At 42.0% G+C, this 25,169-nt stretch overlaps 1 protein-coding gene across 6 annotated transcripts in view; it reads right to left on the bottom strand.

Annotated features, from left to right (window-relative positions):
- Positions 1-1,184: 1,184 nt before the first annotated feature.
- LOC307082150 (mitochondrial Rho GTPase 1-A) overlaps positions 1,185-25,169 on the bottom strand; it is a 28,240-nt gene continuing 4,255 nt past the window's right edge. For 2 of the 6 annotated variants that reach the window (XM_079745620.1, XM_079745619.1), the window contains 13 exons: positions 23,835-23,936; positions 23,213-23,311; positions 22,844-22,952; positions 21,347-21,467; positions 21,051-21,135; positions 20,742-20,887; positions 18,516-18,616; positions 18,062-18,192; positions 17,546-17,629; positions 16,933-17,061; positions 12,593-12,795; positions 6,654-6,776; positions 1,185-2,167 (listed from right to left, as the gene is read on the bottom strand). In XM_079745620.1, the coding sequence (XP_079601746.1) occupies positions 2,050-2,167; positions 6,654-6,776; positions 12,593-12,795; positions 16,933-17,061; positions 17,546-17,629; positions 18,062-18,192; positions 18,516-18,616; positions 20,742-20,887; positions 21,051-21,135; positions 21,347-21,467; positions 22,844-22,952; positions 23,213-23,311; positions 23,835-23,936 (1,551 nt within the window). In that variant the 3' untranslated portion in view covers positions 1,185-2,049. Of the gene's footprint in view, positions 2,168-2,331; positions 5,569-6,653; positions 6,777-12,592; positions 12,796-16,932; positions 17,062-17,545; positions 17,630-18,061; positions 18,193-18,515; positions 18,617-20,741; positions 20,888-21,050; positions 21,136-21,346; positions 21,468-22,843; positions 22,953-23,212; positions 23,312-23,834; positions 23,937-25,169 lie in introns of those variants that run through there. The other 4 variants (XM_079745622.1, XR_013812197.1, XM_079745621.1 and 1 more) reach the window with 4 other exon arrangements.

Below are 25,169 nucleotides of genomic sequence, written 5' to 3'. Positions count from 1 at the left end.
ACTTATTACAGCAACAGATATTTTTGTGACATACGATAGGATTGAGATTGTCATGGCCACACACAAACAACCCCCCCCCGACCCAATGGTCTCAATGGTCTGTGAATCTGGTGAGAATGATGTAAACATAAACAGTATAGGCTGGTGTTTCATTTTGGCCTTTGTCCGAGCACCAGCTACGGTCAATGTGTGTTATCTTCACTAGTTTATACTAGCCGTGCCCTGGTGCATAAAACTAGTAGAACCGTCATTTGTGTAATGAGCCTGGGTTTGTCCTAGAATCACAGCTTTTTGAAATTGATCTATTTTTACTATGTGCCAAGCCATTCCGCCCTTAAAACATCTGTGTCTGCCGCCTACAGGGGGAGATAGAGGGACAACAAGAAAGCAAATGACTGCTGCAACAAGGCACAGATTGGTCCGTTGGGGGCCCATGGTTGGGTGTTGAATCCGACCAGCACATACTGTAGATGACTATAGTTACTCACTATGAGTATTCTATTCCCGTTGGGCATGATGAGCTCAAATATCAAGCGATGGGTGTCATCGCTCCATACCGCTCTCACGGAATGCAGGAGTTTTTTATTTAAGTTATTATTTAGAATGATATGAGTATGAGTATGACCATATGGGTATTTAAGGTATAACGTTTTTTGTCTTTCCTTTTCTTAAGAAAGCGCTCAAAAAATAACTTAATTGTCAACATAATCCAATTCAAAGACAAGCACTGCAGCCTGTTCAGTTTTGATAAACCAGTGTTAGGGGAACTTTATTTGAGAGTTTTGAACATTTATTAAAAATATAAAGAGAAGAATCACTTGCCATTATTCATACCTCAGACTGGGGCGACGGTTCATCTTTCAACAGGACGACGACCCTAAGCATACAGCCAAGATATTGAAGGAGTGGCTCCGGGACAACTCTGTGAATGTCCTAGAGTGGCCCAGCCAGAGCCCAGACTTGAATCCCATTGAACATCTCTGGAGGGATCTGAAAATTGCTGTGCACCGTCACTCCCCATCCAGCCTGATGGATCTCGAGAGGTTCTGTAAAGAGAAATGGGCAATGGGCATAAAGTAGGTGTAATGAGTGAACCTGAGGGGCCAGCTTGGCTCTATTAGTAAACTTAACGTTTATCAATCAGCACCCATTTTAAGACTCAGAATAAAATACACAAGGCAGTATCAGATCAAACTCACATATTTATTGTACCTATATTGTAAATGCTGGAAAAGTCCATACTAATAAACAGTTCCATAGCTTTATGGGGGGGGGTATTAGATCATTGTGTAGAATAAAATAATTTTAGTTAAGTTAATGAGAACAGAACAGAAAAAAGTTGCATTTTAGAAGCAGAAAAGACGAAGGAGATTCTCATGATAAACAATCATTGATAATACTTAAAATACACCGAAATGTTATTCCCTCCATCTTTTCCATGTGGCACTGAGCAAAACACTCTATACAGACCCCAAATAAACTGACCCAAAAATAAAGTAAATGGAAAGAAAATAATTTAATATAAACAAGAAAAGTGCATTACACAATTTTCTGAAGATAGAAATTGCTTTGTTTGGATGACAGTCACATCAACCTTGCCATTTTCTTCTAGGTTAAATTGTCTGGGGAGGGGCTCAATCCTAAAATGTATATGTTGATATGCGTGCATGTGTAATTAGAAGTTTAAAACATGACAACCTTACGTATAGCCTGGAATAGAATAGGATGATCCTAGATTGGCTGCAGCTAAACTGCGCACAAATCTCTCAAGATTTCTAAAATAAACCATTTCCAATTCCACTCAACAAAATAAGAAAAAAAACACCCTTTATTTTCAAATATATATATTTATAAAATGCATCAATCTGGCCATCCACTTGTTCTTCTTGAGACAGGTACACACGGTTGGTGGTGATGATGCAGCGAGGCCCGGGTAGTTTGGCGGGAGAAGTCTTTAGTCTGTCAGGAATAAGGCGGCCATTATGGCACGAGAGGGAGCAGGGGGACGGGGGATATGATGTCTCATGCATGCGCCCCGGTGACGGTGAATCATCGCTGCTTCAGCAGTGCTCTGTACATGGCGAAGCCCAGCACGGCGAATACGGTGGCCCCCAGACTCGCCCGGAGCCAGAACGTGGAGTTCTTTGAGTCCACCTGCGCCAGGTGCCTGGAAGAGGAACAACAAAGGAGCTTAGATGGCAATGTGGAGGGTATGAGTCGAGTTGCGTGTGTGTGTGTTTGTGTGGGTGTGTGGGTGGTTGATTCTGGTCCACCAACATCTATATCCTCTGGCCAAATGACGAAACAAAGGATCTCTTTTTCTAGGAACTTCTTGTACTTATCGTTTATGCATAGGTTTATATTTGCACAAACCACATTCGTTTTCCTTATGCAAAAATATATATACCTCTTGAGATGTTTGTCATTTTGATATTTGTTCGAACACCAACTGGGACCCAGAAAATGTACCTAGAAGAAGACTTACAGCAAGCCTGGATAAATACAGTTAATGTGATAAATTGTTTTTCTGGTTTCTATCCCATGGATATTGAGTGGGTATCAAAATCAAACGATGCACTGTTCACAGACAGGCTTCATTTCGTCATTTGGATCCAGAGAGGGACTGAAAGACAGTAATGTAGAAAGATACAGAAGAGTACTAGTTTTAAGAGTTATTTTAGAAAACGAAACAGCTAGGTTAGGACACCAACATTTCTGCTGACACTTAAAAAGGTAGAATGAGGAATAAATCAAGTACTGCTTGTGGAAAATACTTCCTGCCATGTAGTGGCAAAACATACAAACAGCTGCTTTAGCATGAGGCAAACGCATTCTGGACTATACGTGGCGATCATTAAGGGAGCATTGATAGGAAGCTGAGGGGGAAAAAAAGGAATTAAAGAGGGTTAAAGGCTCAGACTAAAGTAACCAAATCAACCTATAGACAAACACCCACACCTCCACCATTCAATCTCCAGTGGACGCCAACCACCAATACCCCCAAAACCTCCTACCCCCTTCTCCAAGCATTGGCCCCGGGCCGAGCTATAGACCCTGCTCCAGGCAGCAGGAGGTTAAAGGGAACCCTCGTTCAGTGGGAATGCATTGGAGTCATAACATAAACGACAAACCGACAACGGCAAGGGTCGTGGTTGTGGAACCCATCCCCATGCATGGAACATAACCGTTTTACCTTCCTCCCCTGACGCGACCAGCGTGTGTTTCCATGAAACGTGAGGAGGCGATTGTGTGTACAACGGTGACCCACGAAGAAGAGCACATACGCCCGCTGACACGCACCTTTTTGGGTGCAGTCTCCGGCCTTTGCACGTCTGTGTAGATTTCAACAGTGGGGTCCTCCCCGGTGAAGAGGGATCACATAACTGCCCTCTTCATTACAAGCACACATACACACAGCGACACACAACCCACCCAACCAGAACCACAACCTTAACTCCACCTACACAAAGTGCAAGCAAAACCCCAAAGTTTTACGCAGAGTGCAATCAACACACACAATGCACGAGTTCACACACACATACACACACACACATACCACATGAAAGCCGGGTTTGGTAGTTTAGTGTAAAGGTGGAGTGAATACACATTTGCACAACCAATTGACCGGATACTATTATATTATAATATTTATATAGCAATATTATCATCAATTAACGTCAAATGTAGAGACCTTAAATCACAGTTAAAATATCAAAGGGCTTCTCAAGACCACATTATACTACATCCCCTGACCCAAAAGGATAAACAAATACAGCAAAAGAAATCTGTTGCTCACTATTTCAGAAAGTATCTTACGCAACAGCAAAAAAGGTTCGCCTTTAAAGGCAACTTGATAGCCAAAAGTTTTGGTAGGTCTTTTAAGCATGAGATATAAACAACCAAGCACAGGTTGCAGGGAATATACAGGTGAAAATCTCAAGATTCGAATATCGTGCAAAAGTATTTCAGTAATTCAACTTAAAAAGGTGAAACTAATATATTATATAGACTCAATACATGGAAAGTGAGATATTTCAAGCCTTTATTTGTTATCATTTTGATGATTATGGCTTACAGCTTATTAAAAATTCAAAATCTCTGAAAATTAGAATATTGTGAAAAGGCTCAATATTGTAGGCTCAAAGTGTCACATTCTAATCAGCTGATTAATCCAAAACACCGGCAAAGGGTTCCTGAGCCTTTAAATGGTCTATCAAAAAAAGATTGTCCTCCCCCCCGTTTTCCTTGGCATGTGGCAAAAAATTTCCGTAATGATGGACTCACTGCAAAAACGCATCTAGCTGTAGAAACGCTCTAGCACATATTCCAGGCCTGTATGTGGCGCTGTTTCTCCACCAAAACAATAAGGAGACGAGGCGGAGCATACAAACATACTGTATACCAACATACAGTCGAGGGGGAGAAACCGAAGAACAACAGTTGTTAAACCTTGTAGATTGAACAGAAAATACTTTATAATGTACAGTTAGTAATTCAATTTACCAAGGTGCTGTATTTAAAGCTACAAAAAAGTACAGATCCAATTCCAATCATCCAAAACAAATTAGACGGAAGTCTAACCTGATGATGTCATCGGCCACCTGGTGGGTGGCCGATGACATCATCGTTTGCGTATCTGGGGTTGTCGCGAATCTTGACCAGAAAACGCAGGGGGGGGCGTTTTCCTCTTTTCCACCCTGGGACCTGGTTTCAAAAGAGTGCGTTTGCAGGCACCCAGAACACCGGGTCCTTCTGGACGGCCGCCCCAAACGTACAAGACTTCTGCGTTTTTACACAATAATCATACACATGTGGACAGGGCCTCAGTCTGGTTCAGTAGAATTCACCATCTTTTTTTTTATTGATTTCACGTATTATTCAAATTTTGCGGAGATTTTGAATTTGGGGTTTTCGTAAACTGTAAGCCCTAATCTTCAAATTATAACAAAGTCTTGAAATATCTTACGTTCCATGTAATGAGTCAATGTAATGTATTAGTTTCCACTTTTAAGTAGAATTACTGAAATAAATTAACTTTTGTACGACATTCAAGTTCACCTGTAGTGTACTTAAATACCTTTAATAATTTGGTATGCCCAATTCCAAATAGTCCATGGAAGTATAGGCACATGAACTGGGAGTGCCAGGGTCCACAAATTACATTCAAGCAGGCAATCTATCCAAGTCCTCTGATGGGGTCCAACAAAACGCCATTCCACTCTTTCAACATCCGAATTCAGCCAACACAAACCCTGTAACATGCTTTTAACAACAAATGTGCAGTGCAACAGAGACCCCTTAAAACCATACGGTTTTAATTAACCACACAGGAGCTAACCACATGGGCATTATGACAACCGAAAGTGATACTTGGTGCTATATGCAGTAATTGTTCCCTGCCACCACTAGAGGGGGATTGTTGTGCTTATTGACCAGGGCAGGCATTAGCAGCTCAGGGCAGATAAAGGCATGGAAGGGTTATTAGGGTTAGGCCAAATAAATCAGCAAAGAGTGAAGACATGCAAGAGGAAGAGGAACAGCGGGAGCCAGAGATATGAAGATAAAGACCTAGAGGATGGAAGAGAGAGAGATAGAGGGGCCAGAGGGAGAGGACAGGACAGTAACATGAAATAATAAATTACATTGGTAATAATCACTTGACAAACTTAAACTGAAAATAATTTAATTTGATTAGATCCCCTCAGCATACTCTTTGGTATTAGTGTATAACAAAAATATAGAAAACAAATACATTAAAAAATCTGTTTCAATCTTCCGCACTTAATTAGGTTATCAATTAAGGGTATATGGGTGACATGAAAATGGGTTACATCCGTCACATTCATGCAAATAACAAACAACCAAACCAACTCTACGTTCTACTTTGCATATCCACTACATGAGAACAAATATAGGAGGGCATGCTATGGTTAAATCCTTAAATCCCAAATCAGAAACTTAACTACTTATTGATAATTATTTGATAGCACAGCACTGATGGATACAAAGGTCCCCGATATCATGCTCAGTTCTCAGAGTCTGAAAAATGTGCCCCGACACTCACACCAGGCAAGCAGACAAGTGGTGGAAAACTCCAGGTCCGGACTTGCCAGTCAAAATCGTTAGGTTATTGTTCCTGCCATGCAGAGAGCCAGGATATATCATCACTGTTCTATTACCTGGACTGTACACCTTGACCTGGTCCTTGACTGAGGTCCTTCCAACTGTAAACCCAGTTGGAAGGACCTCAGTGCTTTATTTCCTGGTCATGAGCGGGTGTGACAGGACATTAACTTGTGGTACTCAACACATTTTAAAGTTTCTCTGCACATGCAGTACATAGTTCTATGCTGGCCATTGTAAACTGTTAAGATAAGTTATGCCAGTTTACAAACAGTGCTACATATACAGGGAACTTTAACTCGTACCACCCACACACACACACACCTACATTTGCTCTCTTTGCGGTGAATATGCAAGGTCGATTGGGTAGCTGGGAAATGGGAAAAGGTCACTATAGACAGTACTTGAGGGTTAGTGTTAAAGAGGGTTTCCCCTGCCCACACTACCACCTTCTAGCTAGTGAGGAGGAGGAGGCTGGAGGTAAAGGACGATAATGTTAATAACCACCAGAGTTGATCTAGTTTATGGACCTGTGGAGCGCCACCCGGCGGAGCTGAGTCTTAACACTGCGCAGGAGTCCCAACGTCAAGAGCTTCTGAAACAGGCAATACGCACACCTTTTGCTGGCACACGTGCAGCGGAGACGGGCGTGGCTGCGGAGAGATACACAACAGTGTGGAGGGAGACACAAATGGAAAATGTTGCTCACGACACATACAGAGTCCCCGCCAAAATAGTTGCACTACACATGGGGCGGTGGGAATGATGGTGTAGAGGTCGCTTTGGTGGAGGCTTTGACTCCCGGTCAGATAGATATGGAAAGTATTTGGCTCGGGTACACGCGGACACACACACACACACACACACACACACACACACACACAAGGGCTGAACGATTTGGATTTAGTGTGCAATTTTTCTTTTAAAAGTTCCTTATCTTCTGTATTATTTACTAAACACAAGCAATAAATCATGACCAACACAACATTGGATACAAACATACAAAGTGCTCTTTCCTGTAGGCCAGGAAATAAATGGAAATAAAGGAAATAAAAATAAAAATAAATGTTATAATAAAATTAGATGAATTGATGCATGAATTTATATTATGAAAAAAACACTGTGTTTTCCTCATTGAGATCTTTATTATTAGATGAGCAACTCTTGTGGCAGTTACCAGATCCGTTCAATAGTTAAACTTGATATGTGCTAATGTGCTCTAAAGCAACGGAGCCTGCAGCTGGAAGCCGGTGCTCATAAACGCAACTGACCCTCGTTTTTCCCAAAATAATAATAATAATAACTAGGAAATGCATTTCCTGCAGAAAATGCGTTGAGTGCTGTAGTACAAAGTGAGGTTGAAAATATTTTTCAACGAAGCCAGATAGATTAAGACAAAGAAACGTTAAATGGCTTAAATCAAGTGAAGGGATTTGAGTCCAAAAGTCTAAATGGAGTAAACAAGGTAAACATGCACACCATTTAAAAAATAAATAATAAATTGACAGCTGAATTAAAAGCACAAATCATTGCTAAAAATTCAGAAATGTAAAAGGAATTGAACTGAAGAATCTGAAATAGCAGAAATTGTATGTACTGGTCTTATGATCATTTTTCCAGCCTAACGCTATTAAATTGGGCGGGAAATCACCCTATCTGGCAACGCTGCCAGTACGTCGTAAAAATTCGTCCAATTGAGCGAGAAAAACTGCCCAATCTGGCAACACTGCACGTCCTCGCGCTAAATCAATGAGACCAAGTGAAAACAAGCCGAGATGGAAGAAACTTTGATTTTGAAGAAAGATAGATAGAATATCTTAAAAAGAAAAATTTACGTCAGAAGAAATTCTTAATGATCAATTAGCCAATCGTCAATTAATCATGCCCATCCCTAATATATACTCACGAACATTTCGGTCAGTGATCCCTGCAAGGTGGTATTCGGCCTAATTGATGGGCAGCATATACACCTACAAGTGTTGTAGTCTGCCGTAAAATGCCAAAGGAACACGGAAGATGGCAACTGCAGCGAGTGCGACAGCTACGCGTCGACTCGTCTAAAAAAATAATAGCAAGAGTCGTGTCTGGAAGTACTTTGCGTTTGAGGCAGATGATCAGGGATTAATAATAGATTCGCAAATGGTGCCATCAAGCTTTTCAAACGAAAGGAGGAAACACTTCCAACTTATCGAAGCACCTCAAAGACAGACATCCAGATTTATTCAAAGAATTCAAGTTGAGTGAATTTCAGGTCATGTTAACATTATATTAACAACATATCCAAAGTGTTATCTTGGTTATCCTTATCCTGAAATACACTGAAAGCGAGGGCCTTATTTCCACAGAGCCTACTGTGTAGCCCCGTTCACGGTTTGCATACACACATAGCGTCACACTACAAACAACCACCACACACTGTAGTCATTTCCCTCAGTTCTCTCTCTCAACCGTAGGGCTAGAACTGAGCTAAAAGACTACAACCAGCCCCCCTTTACGTTTCTGGTCAACGAGTCATGAGTTTTCAAACAGAAATCAATGGATTTACAAAATGCCAAATAAAACACGACAGAAAATGGATTTCGCTATGATACTTTTATGTTATTTACTATCCATGCCAAAACGGAAGGAATAATGCCTCAGATTGTACTTTATTTTGTTTTAAAATATTTATTTTATATTATTTATACATTGGATGGACAACTTGAGTCAAGTTTTTATTTTATGTGGACACAAGCTATTTCTATTTTATTTACTATCCATGTTTTAAAGAAGGAATAATGCTTAGTTTGAACTTTATATTGTTTGCCAATGTACTTTTTTTGCAATGTTATAGTGGTTTATTTTAAGTCATTACTTGAAGGCTACATGCCAGTGCCACTGTTTTTTGTAATGTTCAAATGTTTATAACAAATGAGTGTATGTTGAAGTACATGGGATTTATTGTTTTTTGATACCATGGTATCAAATTGGGTATCGAGAATCGTGGAATTTCCCTGGTATTTGGTATCGAATACTAAATGTCTGGAATTGTGACATCCCAACTGTACACTCTGATTGTTTAAAAGTTACAAAATTGAACCAAACACTTTCTTTTTCTTTATCAACAGACTTTGCAATTTGAAAATTGCGTTCTATTACATTGCGTTGTCTGTTTGAATTTGATTAATCGTTCAGCCCACCCACACACACACACACACAGACGCCCACACCCACTTCTTTTGCATCAAAGTCAAAAGCAAGGATGGCAGGGGAAATAAGGAGACTAACGTCTGCTTATTAAGAGGAGAGAAGGAGGAAAATTGGGAAACAATAGCAATTAAAGGAGAATTTCACCGGTGGAGACATCAATCTGTATTGAAAGTGGGTCATATATGTAGTCGAATAGTAACATACATTTCTAATTTGGTGCCTTCTTGACAACTCCCACAATGCCAATCAGCGTTCACTCCCTGAGGGACGTAACATAACAGCCAATCAGCGTTCACTCCCTGAGGGACGTAACATAACAGCCAATCAGCGTTCACTCCCTGAGGGACGTAACATAACAGCCAATCAGCGTTCACTCCCTGAGGGACGTAACATAACAGCCAATCATCGTTCACTCCCTGAGGAACGTAACATAACAGCCAATCAGCGTTCACTCCCTGAGGGACGTAACATAACAGCCAATCAGCGTTCACTCCCTGAGGGACGTAACATAACAGCCAATCAGCGTTCACTCCCTGAGGGACGTAACATAACAGCCAATCAGCGTTCACTCCCTGCAGTCCAGAGGGAACTGCAGCATGGAGGAGAAGTGATTGTTACCGTTTGCAGACTCCCGGAGCTCTATTTCTAAATAATACATAGGTATCTATATAATATAATATATAATTTCACGGCCTAAAGCTGTGTGCGCCTCCAGATGATATTATGTATTAAAGACTGCCTCGGGTACTCGGATGTCTCCGATACTTCCACAACAAGTAAAGACGTAGTGGGGGTTATCTCGGCCAGAGTCCTGCACAGATTCGGGTAACCAACGGTACCCGAACATAATTTACTGTGTTCGAGTCAGACACGGGTGCGGGTCGGGTCAGACGGCTGAAAAGCGCGGGTCAGTCACGGGTTTTGCGATGGCGAGCGAGAGTTCTCCGGAGCTGGATATGTAATTCAGGAGCGGAGGAGTCGACTAAAACCGTCCACAGTGGATGATGTGCTTTTCTTGCACAGCAATCTAAAGCCCCACGCCAACACCAGATAGTGTAATTTCCCAGCGTTCCATCTAATGTGTCATTTTTTCCTTCGGCTGCGGGTCTGGCATCGGTATCAATTTATAGCGGGTGTGGTCGGGTGCGGAATGTAATTTGCGGGTACGGGTTGCAAAATAAGACTTGTGTATTGATTCTCGGCCATGGTGGAGAAGGAATTGGGGAAGAAACGTTGGCTTTGACTCTCTGAAGTCCAGATTGAACTGCAACTTCAGATGATGTGGAAGGACCAGAGACACCGGAGAACCCGATGCAGTCATTTATTCATAAAATCATCCAGACGCGCACAAAGCTTTTGGCAGTGATATTATATATTAGTATATGCTACACGTGAACCTCCTAAGATGGCGCAATTTGATTGGTTCGCTAACTCGGGATATTGGGCAATATCCCGAGATCGAGATCTCAAACTTGGGATATTTTTTAAATCCAAAACGTAGTCTCGTCAAGCTTATAAAAACAAATAAATCCCAGCAAAAAGTGTTATCCTGTTTATTTTTGGAGTGTTCACGTGTAGTATATACTGAAACAATTATTCACCTCAGGCTCCGTGAGTAGTGGTGAATAGCCCCCTTGACCTTCATTCCGGGGGGCTTTTCCCCACTATTTCCACACTTTTCCCCACTATTATTCACCTTTGGCGAATAATTGTTAATTATATTATAGATGTCTATATTTATATTATTTAAATGTAGAGCTCCAGGTCTCCCGCTGGAGCTCCCGGAGTGTTCCAGAATATCTTATAGAACACGGCTTAAAGCTGTGTGCGCCGGAAGATATTATGAATAAACGACTGCGTCCCTGGTACTACATCATTGCTTCTTTAGCGCTCGTGTGATCACACGGTAACGTCAAAATCCGTACCGTAGCGCAAATTCACACCGGTGTACTCTATACCGTTTATACCATACACCCCTTAGTCCCACCCACTGGCACTGATATGTAATGTGTAATGTGCTTGTAGTTTTTTAAAGCCCCCCGCCCTAACACTTCCTGATTTAAATGACGCAAAAATCGTCATTTTGCGTCATTTAAAGCAGGAAGTGTTAGAGGTAGATACGGATCTCTCCCGTCTCAGGGGAAAAATAGGGAATGATGCAAGACCATTCAAAAAATATAACTGGGTTTCTAACGATACAAAGCTTAATGCAAATGGGTGAAGTGTCCCTTTAAGATAAGTCCCTAACACTGGCAAGAGCAGAGCTTCATTAGTCTACTCTATTAAATAGCAAAACACTAGTCTGATTCAGACTTTGTTTGGTATCTTTAGAGCTATACTCTGCTTCTCCCATCATCCAAATCCTTGAAGCCACAATTTTTATAAGTTCCTCTTGAGGGCTAAAACCAATTGTTTCAGTCATGGACTAAAGGATCTTCTTAAATGGATATTTAGGGAAGGGGGTTACTAGGATTTTTATCTTCTTGAAAGGCTTATCTGATCCAGAAAGATCCGCTTTACACTAACGGGTCAATTGAGTCGCAGAAAGTAAAGTCCCTTAAATTCAGATCAGAGATTTGCGATGAAACTGAGCAAGCCGAAACATGAGCCGTCTTTTGCTACTAAATCAGCAAAGACAGGCTGCTCACGCCAATGTTATGCCAGGAGGGGGAAGTTGGCGAGGCACTGGTTCATCCAAAAAGAAAACACAAACTTCAGTGACTGAAGATATGGATGCTGCACTTCTCGGCAACTGAGGAGATACTAAATATCAGCCCGGTGATATTTCCACTAATTGCATTGCTTTATTGCTGCTAAACAGTCCCACACCGCTTCAACTTTGAGACCACTGCAACTTCCTCGGCCGTGTTCTAAAACACAGAAATCGCTCGTCACAAATCTTTGATCTGAACTGGGCTTTACAGACCAATAAGAGGGTAGAGTACACGCACAACTTTGATGTGTGAAGGGGAGTCTTAGTTGATCGATTACATGGACGACCGTAGTACAGTCAATTTACATTGTCGACAATGTTCACTTGGGCAAAGTAACCAAAACGTTTTAAATAAAAAGCTTAACTTCCTAAATTCATCCCCACCATTACAATCCACACAAAGCAGCCCTATAGCCAGACAAACTCTGGAAGGGCAAAGGGATCTGAACAGTTAGGTACGAAGGCAAGGAGCACCAGCAGGTGATGGGGGGGGGACACTGAGTCAAATACTCTGAGAGGAGCAGAAAGGAGGGTAGAGGAGAGGAAGGAGGCAAGAGTTGTACTCACGGGTACATAGCCATGGTGGTGAGTTTGGTGTAGAGGTCTTTGATGGGCACGTCACTGGTGTTGCAGGTGAAGGGCTGGGGCGGGTGGAGCTTGTGTCGGCGGCAGAACTCAAGCGGGGTTAGGCTGTAGTGCTGACGGATCTCGTGCAGGTCCGACTTGGCTGCAATCAGCATGCAAGGAGTCTTGCTGTCCATGAAGTGTTTCTGCCAGAAGAAAATGTTGCAGTTGCTCACCAAGCTATTTCTTCTTACAATGGAAGACAATGGGGAGCTGACTTTAACCGTTAACAACTGAGGGGTTTTCAAAGTTGGTACACGTATAGAAATCACGCTTAAGCAGTCCTCCGAAAAGTAAAGGACCTCTTTAGCAACAGGGGGCGCCATAACTCACAACCAATCAAAACCCTTTCTTTTTGTTCTTCCTCCAGTGTACACATGCAGTGAATGTGAACTTTTATAGACCAACCCATAAAGACTTTTTTTCTGATATGGAAGGGAATGGGGCAAAAACGCTATAACTAGTGGTCAACCTTTGGGAGGTTACGCCCCGTTTTATAAAAAAACTCTGAGACTTGCTATCGAGTTATAATTCTAGTTATCAAAACTATGCAACCAAGACGGCCGCAGGGTGAATAAGGTCCATTGCTTCTGGCAATTAGAGGTTCAGCTTCAAGTCTAAATGAAGATTCAGATTATTGTATTATTATTATAGTGTATTCTTATAAAACATTGGTTACCAAACTCTCAAACACTGGTGGTACGCCTGTGCTATTTAGCGGTACGCAGAGGAATCTCAGAAAAAATGAAGTAACATAATTTATTTAAAAACATAATATTATCAAAATACTAGTACGGATGGAAATAACAATGGGATCGTTAAAATAGGGTATAAAATAAGTTTAGCCTTTCCTGTAAAAAAAATTCTCAATATCAGCCTGTTTCATAGTTGGGTTGTAGCCCACGCAATAATCCACGATTAAACTAAACTGACGGCAAGATATAACACAAAAATGATGAATGGTTAAAAACACTGCCATCGTGGCTCTAACTATTGCCTCTTTTCCACCGACAGTACCAGCTCAACTCTCCACGACTTAATGTGGAAAGACGTGGTTCCCATGGAACGTGGTTTGGGGATGGCCCATGCATCAAAGGCCATCCCCAAAATGCACCAGAGTATATGTATATATATAAATATACTTTGTTCTTATATACAATTGTTTTGTAGCTTCTCTCATATCTGATTAGTTGAGTGCGCGGTCATGTGGCCGTCTGATGTTGAAGAAAGGCCCTCTTTATCATGAAAGCTGCCCATCCCTGATCTAGAATAAAGTACCAACATGGGCGGGTCGTCATAGCACGCATTCGCGAAACTGCAGTGACGTACAAAACATAAACAGACAGGGCTACACACAGGAGCCTGTGCACCTCTGCTCACGGTCCACAGCGTATTCTTGATTACTGATCCTGTCATGTTCAATCAATCAATCACTATTGTTGACTGAACGCTGATGCATAGTATTTAAAGATGCCGGGTGTCCGGTGTCAGGCTCGGACGTCGCGCTCGTCCAGTGGCGTCACTCTAAAAATAACAAAATTATAGTTTCTAAGTAGAAAAATATATATCTCTTTGCATAAACTTTTTTGTTCTACTTGAAAACTATAATTTTGTTATTTTACTAACCAACAAATTACTTATCCGGGCTTCTGCACGTAAGAAAAGTAGCTTCCCGCCTTCCACTTAAGAGTTGAAACAATGGCATTGGTTGCTTAACCTGATTGCTGATTTAGACCTGATAAGTGGACAGCGAAGGGACACGGCTGACGTTGTGTGCAAGATCTGCTCATGTGTGATCCACGCAAAAGATGGGCAGAAGACAAATATTCATAACCATTTGCGTGTGCGCCATCCAGCAGAATATGCCACCTTGCCTGCCGTGCTGGGCCTAGCAAAAAAGCTAGCCAGGGTCAACAGACGACGGAAGATGAATGACTGGAAACTACAGGAGAAACAAATTGCCTGTATAACTTCCGACAATGGGGCGAATATTGTTTCAGCCATCCGGCAGTAGAAATGGCCATGGTTAAGTTGCTTTGGGCACAACTTGAACCTGGCCATGAACAACTCGCTTGCGTAACAGAGGGCCAGCACAGACCGAGCTTTCGGGCTTTGCCGCACAGTCAACACTGCGTTTTCGCACGGCTGGCTAAGGCAACATGAGCTGCGGAAAGTGGAAAGGAGGGTGAAATTGAAACTCCATGAGTACTCATTGATCACGGTAAGTTTGCGAATCACACAACATGAATAACTTTTTTTTGCAGTTTAGGCTACAGGGTTCATTATCTAGGCAACAACATAAAGTTCGTAATTAATAGCCCTGTGTCTTACAGGACTGTGCAACACGATGGGGTTCAAAACAGCAAATAGTGGAGGGAATTCTGGAGCAGGCGCAAGCCATCAAACGTGTGTTTGCCCAAGACAAAAGTCGCCGCCGACTCCCCCAGCTGACATGCTAGGACATAAGTCTTCAGCAATCTGTGAACAATGTGCTGAAGCCAGTAGTGGATTTACACAGCCATTCTCTCTGGAGAAAACTAGGCAATGGTGTCCTCCCTGCTGCCCATGTTGGCCCATTTAGAAGGTGTGCTGGAGGAGTCAGATGATGATTCCGAAATGACAGCCGAACTGAAGCGTGTCATCCTGGAGCAGATGGCAGTAAGTTATGGTGATGACATCATCCAGAGGATGACGAGTTGAGCAATGTTTTCTTTCCTATACGAGTTTTGTACTTTATTAATGCATAATAATTCAAAGAAAAATGTATATATATTTATTTATTTGTTTTCTTCAATACATTGGTACTCAAGGCAGGGCCCTATTGTTGTTAAGGCGACTGCCTTAACCATACAGTGCTGGGGGAAGCACAGTTTCTTAAATTAGGATATTGATGCTCTGCGCCTCCTCTTTGCAACAGAATTTGTTTAAGATATAAAACCATTCAATTTAACATACAAACTAAAACAGATATTTTAGTTTTTAAATAAATATTTGGAAACGAAAATTCATGTTTTTTCCGCAGTGTGCCTCACTGGTATTGAGCGGGTCTGCAGGATTGCACCCTGCAAAACCCAGTCCGTAAAACATAAACGTCGGGGTCATGTACGACTCCGTAGTCAATGCTGTCCAGGTGGTGATGGCAAAGAGCTCCCTACCGATGTCAGGATCGCAGAGTCGCTCACCAGCTTCCGCAAGACTCAAAACTCACCTCTTCAGAGTTCACCTCGACTCAACATAGAAACCAATGCGCAGCCACCATTGAATGTTGTACGTCCTGGCACTTGTACATTGCACTTATTCAAGGTACTTAATTGTGTAGCATATACAGTAGCTGCCATCATTGCTTTACACGGGGAATGGGTTAGCCTAGCGATTGTTATACTTGCACTTGGTTCTATGAACATCTTTACTGTACCGACAGTGATATATTGTTTCACTTCTTATGACAAATGTACTTATTGTAACAAATGCAGTTATTGTAAGTCGCTTTGGATAAAAGCGTCTGCTAAATGCCCTAAATGTAAATGTAACTTTCTCCTCTAAGGACAGGCTCTCACGGAGGGAGGCTGCTGCTTCGCTGTACATTTTCTCCAGCCGCACATAGTTTGGGAACATGGCACTGTAATCTGGCTCGAGAAATGCGATCAGATCGTGGAACCTTTTCCCCTCGACTACGCTTACGGGCAGCATATCTCTTACAAATTTAAAATGGCATTCATATGCATTAGTTATATTCTCAATTTAATTCACAGAGCAATCCCTGCAAAGTTTTTAGGTTTACTATCGAAGAGACTAGGATTAATGTGTGTCTGACGGGGGGGGGGGCGTGGCATCACGATGGTGGCTCTTCATCGTGATGAGACAAGCAATTAATCATTCCATAGTATGCTTTCTCCTTTCTTCTGCGATCACATATACATGCGAGAAAGGCTTCTCTTTACTTTATAAAAATAATAAGTAATAAAAATTAAATACAGAAGCAGGATGGATGCTGAGCCACACCTGAGACTGAGGCTGACCTCGTTTGATCCAGACATCACAGGACTGAGTTTGTAGAGGCAGGTGCACCCTTCTCATTAGGCTTATGGAAGTTCAATTACCAACACGCTGGCCAACTTTTAATATTATTTGCATTTAGCCTTCCATTTTTCCAACAGGTTGTTGGTATATATTGTTATTCTTAATGTCACTTGCTGTGTGTGTGTGGGAGCCTAAAATAATAAAATCAAGTGAAATTACACATACACACACACACACAACACACAAACACCCCCACAACACACCTTGTAGACCTTGGCACAGTATTCAAATGATAGTGGATTGTTGACATCGTACACCAGGCAGACAACGTCGCATGATAGGTCGGCCTCATCGGGACCTAGGAAGTCAAACTCTGGCATCACCTCATGCAGCTGAAAGGATTAGAGGTAAAGAAGACACATTAGAAAACGTCATTGTCCATCGATAGTGACAAATATTACAATAGCTAGTTAGGAACAAAATTAAATGCAAAATGTAGGATTGTCTTTTTTTGTTGAAGAGGTTTTCCGAGGCCATGAGACTTTGTATCGGTGACCTGGGCAGGACGAGGTTGACGTCAGTTGTGTAGGGGGTGAGCTAGGTCATGTCTTGTGGATAGACCTTTCCTTTCAACGGGAAAAGTCGTACTGTATGACTTGATAGGATGAATAATCCTGCTGGCTAACAATATTTTAATGTCATTGCAATACAACATTTACATAAATAAAGTGAGCAAGATATTTAGAGAGGGAGAAATAACAGACACAGATGGAATAAGGATGAGTGGTACCCATATTTTATAACGGGGAGATTATGCAACAGTAATCCAGACTACACGCGACCTGGTTCCCGTGGAAACAGGAAAGCCATGCTTACCAGAAGGTATTTCTCCTGTCCATAGACGTACGTAGTGCTGATGGCATACAGGGACTTGTGGTCCTCCCTGATCGTCCTCTGTCGCTGAGATGGAACGACAACACCATAATATAAATGCATTGACGCCTAGCCATGCCATGCATTCAATTTGCATCAAGACTGTACATTTCTCATGAATTTAAATTTAAATGAACCAAGTGAATACGCACAATAACTTATTTCAATGACATTTTTGCCCAATTATATTGTGAAAGGTTGATGCAGCATGTGTATCAGCGCCTTGATGCACAGCAACACAATGGCCATGTTGAGCATCACTGATTGGAAAATCTCTTGCACTAACCCTACGAAATTACCCTTAATTGGACATGAGGTGTAATGATATGTTGTGTAGGTTGTGTAGGCATGTACAACTTCAGGCAACATTGTGGCTTTGCGTGTGTGCGAAGGATAAACCATGCAGAGACGTGTTGAGGTGAAAGAGGCTGCTGATGGGAGTGGGTATCCTCAACTCACCTGCAGACTGCGGCCCAGGAAGGCCTGCAGGAAGCCGCTCTTGCCGCTCCCCGGCGACCCAACCACGTTGCAGCGGAAAACGCTGCGCTGCGTCTGCTTCTTCTGCAGGTCGATGCGCTTGTTCCGCGTCACTTAGGAGATGACATGCATTTTCAGATTAAATGGTACCTCATTAACATTGATTGTCATTTTGCAGATATTTGTATCAAAAGAGATGATATATATATATGCGAAGTCGAGAACGATCAAAGCATATGATCGAAACCTTGGACAGTGGAAAGTGCAAAGTATAAATAGTATATAAATAGAGGACAAGATAAGTAGAATTATATTAACATTTCTGTGTATTGTTTCTAGTGCAAAAAGTTGCATTTTCTGAATGATTATGTTATCATGTCCTTTCATGTAAACGGTAATGGGAAAAATGTCATTTTCGGAGCACGTGTCCTCTCACCTGTCATGGCGGCAGCTTGAGACTCCTGCTCATAGATGATGGAGTAGCCCAGGTATCCCAGGTACTCCAGACTGCGCTGCACATCCAGGTACGTTGTTAACCTGACAGCAAGAACAGCCATGAGCAACGTAAAGACTGACATGTGGGAGTGGAACAACCGGTTTCTATTTAGTAATTAAGCAGATGTTTTAATCCAATGCAATTAACAGTAAAACATTTTAATACATATACTTAATTAGGTGGTGGTTTGTTGATCAAATTATACGTACAGATAAGACTGCGGATATTCGGGTCTATGTTTGTCGTGGAACTATTATTCATAAATATAATATACAATTATATAAATATATTAACCTTGTCTAACCCTAACTAGTCAATTTAAAAAGGAACTGTTTACATTCTCCTTGAACCTAGAGATACCTCCCTTCCTCTCTCGAACTGAGAGGTGTTCAGAGAGTTGACATTTGCATTCTCGCTGTAGCCACGCAGTCTGATGCTAACGCCCTGTCCACATGGCTCAGATTTTTGTGTAAAAACACGGAAATCGTGCACGTTTGGGTCGATTTCTGCAGGGCGTTTTTCGGTGCCTGCAGACGCACTCTTTTGAAACCAGGTCCCAGGGTGAAAAGGAGAAAAACTCCCCCCCTGCGTCTTTGTTTTAGGATTCACGAGAACCCCAGATACGCAAACAATGACGTAACTGCCCCACCCATTCAGGTGGGCAATGTTAGATTTCCGTCTAATTAGTTTTTGTTTGATTTTATTAGCATAATTTCGGTAGCTTTATATACAGTCCCTTGGTAAATATAAAAACGAATTGCACAGTCAAAAGTATTTTCTGCTCAATCTACAAGGTTCTTCTTCGACGGTATGTTTGTATACAGCGCTCAGGCTTGATGGGCATGCTCCGCCTCCTCTTCTCTTTTGGTGGAGTTCTCTAAAAGAAAGAGTGCCGCATATCGGCCTGGAATACGTACTACAGCGTTTCTACAGCTAGACGCAGAAGAGAAGATCGTAGGGGTGGACATGGCCTAAGGCAATGCCAATTGACTGACTCATCTACAGACTTGCAGACATACCAACTTCTCCCATAGTGTTGGTGTGTTCGAGATGCATCGTAGACCCCCCACACGAGTTGCAAAGTGGGAAATATCCCAGCTTTCTTGCGACATTTCACCAAGGCACGCCCCCTTTTGGGGGGGCGCCTCGGGATTCTGAGTCCACCGAGTTCAGGGAGGATAACCGTACAACACGACAAACAGAGATGGCTACGCCCATAATGTCATGTATTTTCTTTGTATTTGTACTACGTTGGTCATTTTAATGTCGGTTTCAAATGCTCTTAACCACATGAATACATTGCTGACCTGAACACATCACATTTGACACTGTTAGCGACTTTTTTTAAGCTAACTAGCTCTATATCCTGCCGATTTTAACATGGATTTAAAAACTGGATTACTATTTTTAACTGACGGGACTTTCTACACCGTCCGGTTGTGTGATTACTACCGCTGCTTTGAATGACTGTTGATGCACATGGTGCCGACTCCGCGCCCGTCTGCACACCGTCTGCAGCAGCAGCAGCTGACAGAGTTTTCGGTTGGACTAGATGGATACTGAGTTGAAGGAGTTTTTTTAACCCAAAGACAGTGAAGGTACAACACTTTTATATAGGCCTACAGTCCAGTGTTGATATGACCAAAATACAAGCTGTGGTCGCTCACACTAAAGCTCGCTGTGGGCGTGCATGAACCATGAACCAACCTGTCGGCGGCTGGCTGTAAACAGTGCCGCGCCTACGAGTGACGTAATAATCGCGCGACTCAACGAATCGATGACCGAATTCGTTGCCAACGCTTTTAGTAATCGATTTTATCGATTCGTTGTTGCAGCCCTAGCGGGTACACTTATAAACAGCAGATTCGCCCGCTCCTATCAAAGGAACACCCGAAACAGCGGTATTTTTGGCTCAGAGAAGACGGTCGGCGACCGTTTTACCAAAGTTTAGTATGATATACTGTGCTGAAAAACACCTGGCCAAAATAATTGTTAACTCAGAAAAAACGATGCGATTAATATGGAACACGGCCATCAGAACCCCCCCCCCCCAATCCAGTATGGATTTTTAATTACGATAAAAATCCATACTGTAGCGCAAATTCCCACCGTTGCACTTTCTATACCGTACACCCCTTTGAGAGAGTGAGCGAGTTTTTAACGTACGTCCACTGAGAGAGGTATCCCTGGTAGGTGATCCAGCCCTTGTCGTTGGTGCAGACGGTGTTGTTGACATCAGGGCCCCAGGGCATGTAGGGGAACACCTTGAACAGGTCCTTAACCTCTTCTGGCGACAGGGCGCAGTCTCTGTCCTGGGGATACAATGGGACCATCAACATTAATACTAATCAATATTTCTTTTTCCTTGGAAGCGACACAAACGGCAAGACCAATCAAGACCACTTCCTTAACCGCTAGACTATTTAAGCCTTTGCTTTGAAAAAAAAAAAAAAAAATTGTATCCATTCCACTCACTTTGTCGTGCTTGTCGAAGACGCTCTGGAGGAACAGGTAAGCATTGTGGTTGAGCTCGGTGGTGCAGTCTGGGGGGATCTTTATCCTGGACAGACAAATAAAAGTATTTGAAATAACAGCAGAAGAACAGCCTTAGTGGGGTAAACATTAACACAGCTGCGGACAAGACCTGAGTTTGTGATTAACTGGGTAAGTACAGAGCCAAGAAAAGTGAATTAACTACAATATGCTTCCAGAGTTTGCTATAGTTGCTATTCTCTGTTATGTGTGTTGAATAGCAGCAGGTGAGCACTCACAAGGGGAACAGGTACTCCTGAGTGAGCTCCAAATCGTCGTCATAACCAAACCTCCGGAGAACCGTCCAGGTGGTCTCGTGCCGCCCCCTCTGAATGAAGAGTGTGTGCAGGAACAGGAAGCCTGCAGCCATGGACAAATCAGAGTTGAGTCAAGTGAGCAAGTGAGAGGGTTGTTTAAGCCAATATTTATACATTTGTGGATAAAGAAATATTTCATGCACCAAATTAGTGTGGTTGTAAAGCAACCAAACTTTTATTCTTCAGCCTGATTTTCAGGAATTATCTCCTACAGTTTGAGGGATCAACACAAAACCAATACCAAAAATCTTATTTTATTAAAAAAGACTGTTTTCCAAGTCTGTGCCTTATGGTAGGTCCATGTTTCCAGAAATTCCACACAAGTCGGTTACCGGCTACCGCAAATAATATAATAGAGGCGCAAACAAATTTAAAACAGCCACGTAACAAGAGGGGAGATTTATTAGTTAAATTAGTTGCCGCCTCTATTATACTATATACAGTAGCCAGTAATCGACTTGTTTTTAATAAACTCCCGGTACGCTAACTAAGTTGTTGATGATTTGTTTAGGGTCTCTACACATTTCTTTTTATGTGTAGGGACCCTAATCATGCTACTGCAGAGGTTTGGAGCTATTTTGAGCAATATTAGTGGTTAAAAAAATGCAGATTTGGAAGTGTTCCCCGTGCCCCTAGCCAATAACATGGAAGCCATTTGTAAACTTTAAAAAAGTGTTATTTTATGGGTTTTCATGCCGAAAAAGACTCAATTTTCGCCGGGATTACACTTTAAGATTTTTATTTAAAAAAGTTGATTGAGTAAAATATGGCAGAGTTATGTGGAAATGAATATATGCAAATTAACAGATATAATTCAATCAATCAAAAGTCCTCTTTAAATTAGCCCAGGGCACAATTTAGCTCATGAGCTTTGCTAGCAATAGCTTATAGGACAATTCTGATTTCTTTCCTCAGTTACCGTTTCATTTACGAAATGCCGATTTACAAAATGCCAAATAAAACACGACAGAGACGGTATTTCGCTACGATACTTGATTAGGTACATCACCGAACACCACTTACCACTCGATGAGTTTCACAAACGAACGTTTAGGGGTGTTTTTGAATGCACATAGCCAGCTATTGTGAAGCAGGCAGGGGCAATTCGAAATTAATTAAATACTCGAGACAGGACCAATATTAAAAATGTCGGTGTTAACCACTCTATTTCATCCTAGATAAACCAGAAAGGGGGCTCAATGTTCAAAATCCCAGAATTGTCCTTTAAGCTATTGCTAGCAATGCTCATAAGCTAAATTACGCCCTGTGCTAATTTAAAGAGGACTTTTGATTGATTGAATTATATCTGTTAATTTGTATATATTCATTCAATGTTCAAAATACCGGAATTGTCCTTTAAGCATCGCTCAAGGAAAATTGCCCAAGAGGGAGAGAACCGGAGGGAAAAGGTTGACTGACCTTTCAGTGTGAGTCCGTTGTCCTGGACGCCATCTGTCATGTTCCTCCTCACAACGTTCTTCACGTCCTCCAATGCCTGGGGCGCCAGCGGTGTGTTGAAGCATGTCCTCTACAAAAACACACACACACGTTACATCTGAGGCAACATAAAATAAAGTATAATACAGATCCAAAACATTACTTCTAAAGCGAGTTTGTGATCGTCAAACAACCTTAGATTCGTTAGGCTCTTAACAAAAGCAATTAACCCTATTATTTACCAACAGCGAAACGTTATGTCGCAGGAACCCGTTAAATAATGTTTTTATTTCAGACGTACTATTGATTCATGTTTCAAATTTAATTTGTGAGAAATGTAAAACAGAGTACCTGAAAGAAATTGAGTTCGTTGTCGTTGAGGATGCCGTCGTTGTCCAGGTCAGACACTTTAAATATACGTGTTAAGGCCTTTACACAGGAAGGCTTCATCTGAAACAAAGGAAGGCATTTGTTTAGTCAAACACAGAAACCTTAAATGTTATGATGTAAAAGTGAAGCAACTAGATGGAAAGGTAAAACATTTTTGATAATCGTATATGTTAATGTACACTTAAGTGTACATTAAATAATCGGACACATGTTTAATCAAGTATCTCACCCGTTTCTAGATATAACAATGTTATATGGCCAGTATCTAAACAATTTCTGAGTGTTCCTATGCCAAATGTCAGAGTAATTACCACAATTACCAACTTCTAAGTGGGAAAAGGTGTTCATGTCAACCTCCGAGTTCTATTTCTGTGTCCGATTTTATGGAACTTTCAGACCGATCTGATAACTGACTACCGCAGAAGTGATCGGAACAAGATGGTGTCAAATTAATACATTTTACACAACAGGGTTAATGCGGAACCTGTTTGTTCTTGCACCAAGATAGCGTTGAAAACCAAGATGGCCACTACCCGGTTAATAAGGCCCATAGGCACACGCCGGATCCACCTCCTCCTCTCACCTCCTTCTCCTCTGGACAGTAGAGGGGTCCAGTAGGGTGGAGCACAGCCTTCTGGGCGTAGTAGAATAGCTCAGAGATGTTCTTCAGGTTCTTAGCAGAACACTGACCGAAAGAGAAGCACAGGAAAGTGTAAATGCTGTGTATACAGACAAAAAGATTACACACGTGTTATTAGTGTTCACTGTGTCAATAATCTGCAATAAACCTCAGCAAAATATGGAAAACTGTTTGTTGTGTGTGTGTGTGTGTGTGTGTGTGTGTGTGTGTGTGTGTGTGTGTGTGTGTGTGTGTGTGTGTGTGTGTGTGTGTGTGTGTAATATACCACTTATAGCTTGGAAACTGATCCTGCTGGCTAGTGGTCGGGACCGCTTTGAACAGAACAAGTGTTGGACCTTTTAGTGGGTCAGGCGGTCTACTGCTGGGACAGTCCATTAACTACTCTGATGGGTCAGTCCACGCAGCAGACCACTGAAGTGGGCCCAGACCCAAGAACAACCTGGACTTGCCAGTTAAACGTTCTCTAATGCCATTTCAGACATATCACAGATCTACATTTTAAGTGATAAGTTGGATATCATAGATCTATAATCAAAGTGATCAGCTTGACCATTTGACCCATTGATGCATGTTGGACATCTCTCTAATAGAGAATCATTGATGAGATGTCAAGCCATACCAATATAATAGTCATCAAAATGGTTACATAACTAATGGTTGATGTTTCTAGGGTTAGTCAAAGTCTGCTCTCATATTTATGAGACTTATACAGAACACATTCATCTTAGATGTTTGAATGAGAGGAAATAATTGAAAATTCAGCCTTGCTTTTTGCCTTTCCTTGAGCATGTACCGTACTTTATGGATGAAGGCGCATCGAGACCTTCTAGTCTGATTGGTGCAACTCTTACATGACTAATGTTTGTAGCGTCATGGACTGGCAATGGCACTAGAAGTCTTTCACCACAAGCTAAGGGAGGGTATCCCTCCCTTCTTTGTCTATCTTTAAATGCTAATGAGGAGGAGAGAGGCGGGTCCAGGAGGAGGGTGGGGGTGTGGCCCTGAGCAGCTTGCGGCCACGGTACCATGCGCTCCGTTTACAGTGGATGTATCGCAATGGCTCGGATTCATAATATCATCCGGAGGCCGTGTTCTGTAAATATTCTAGAACACTTCAGGTGCTCCGACGGGACTCCTGGAGCTCTATATCAGAATAATAGAATATATAACATCACGGCCAAAAGCTGTGTGTGCCTCCTGATGATCTTAGGAATCTCAAACGACTGCATCGCGTTCTCCGATGTCTCCAGTTCCACGACAATCTGAAGAACAGATTAA

This window comes from Pollachius pollachius (assembly GCF_949987615.1).
Source record: "Pollachius pollachius genome assembly, chromosome: 11".
NCBI classification, from domain to species: Eukaryota; Metazoa; Chordata; class Actinopteri; order Gadiformes; family Gadidae; genus Pollachius; species Pollachius pollachius.
The sequence above is the reverse complement of the archived record's forward strand: the minus strand, read 5'-3'. Positions and strand labels throughout refer to the sequence as shown.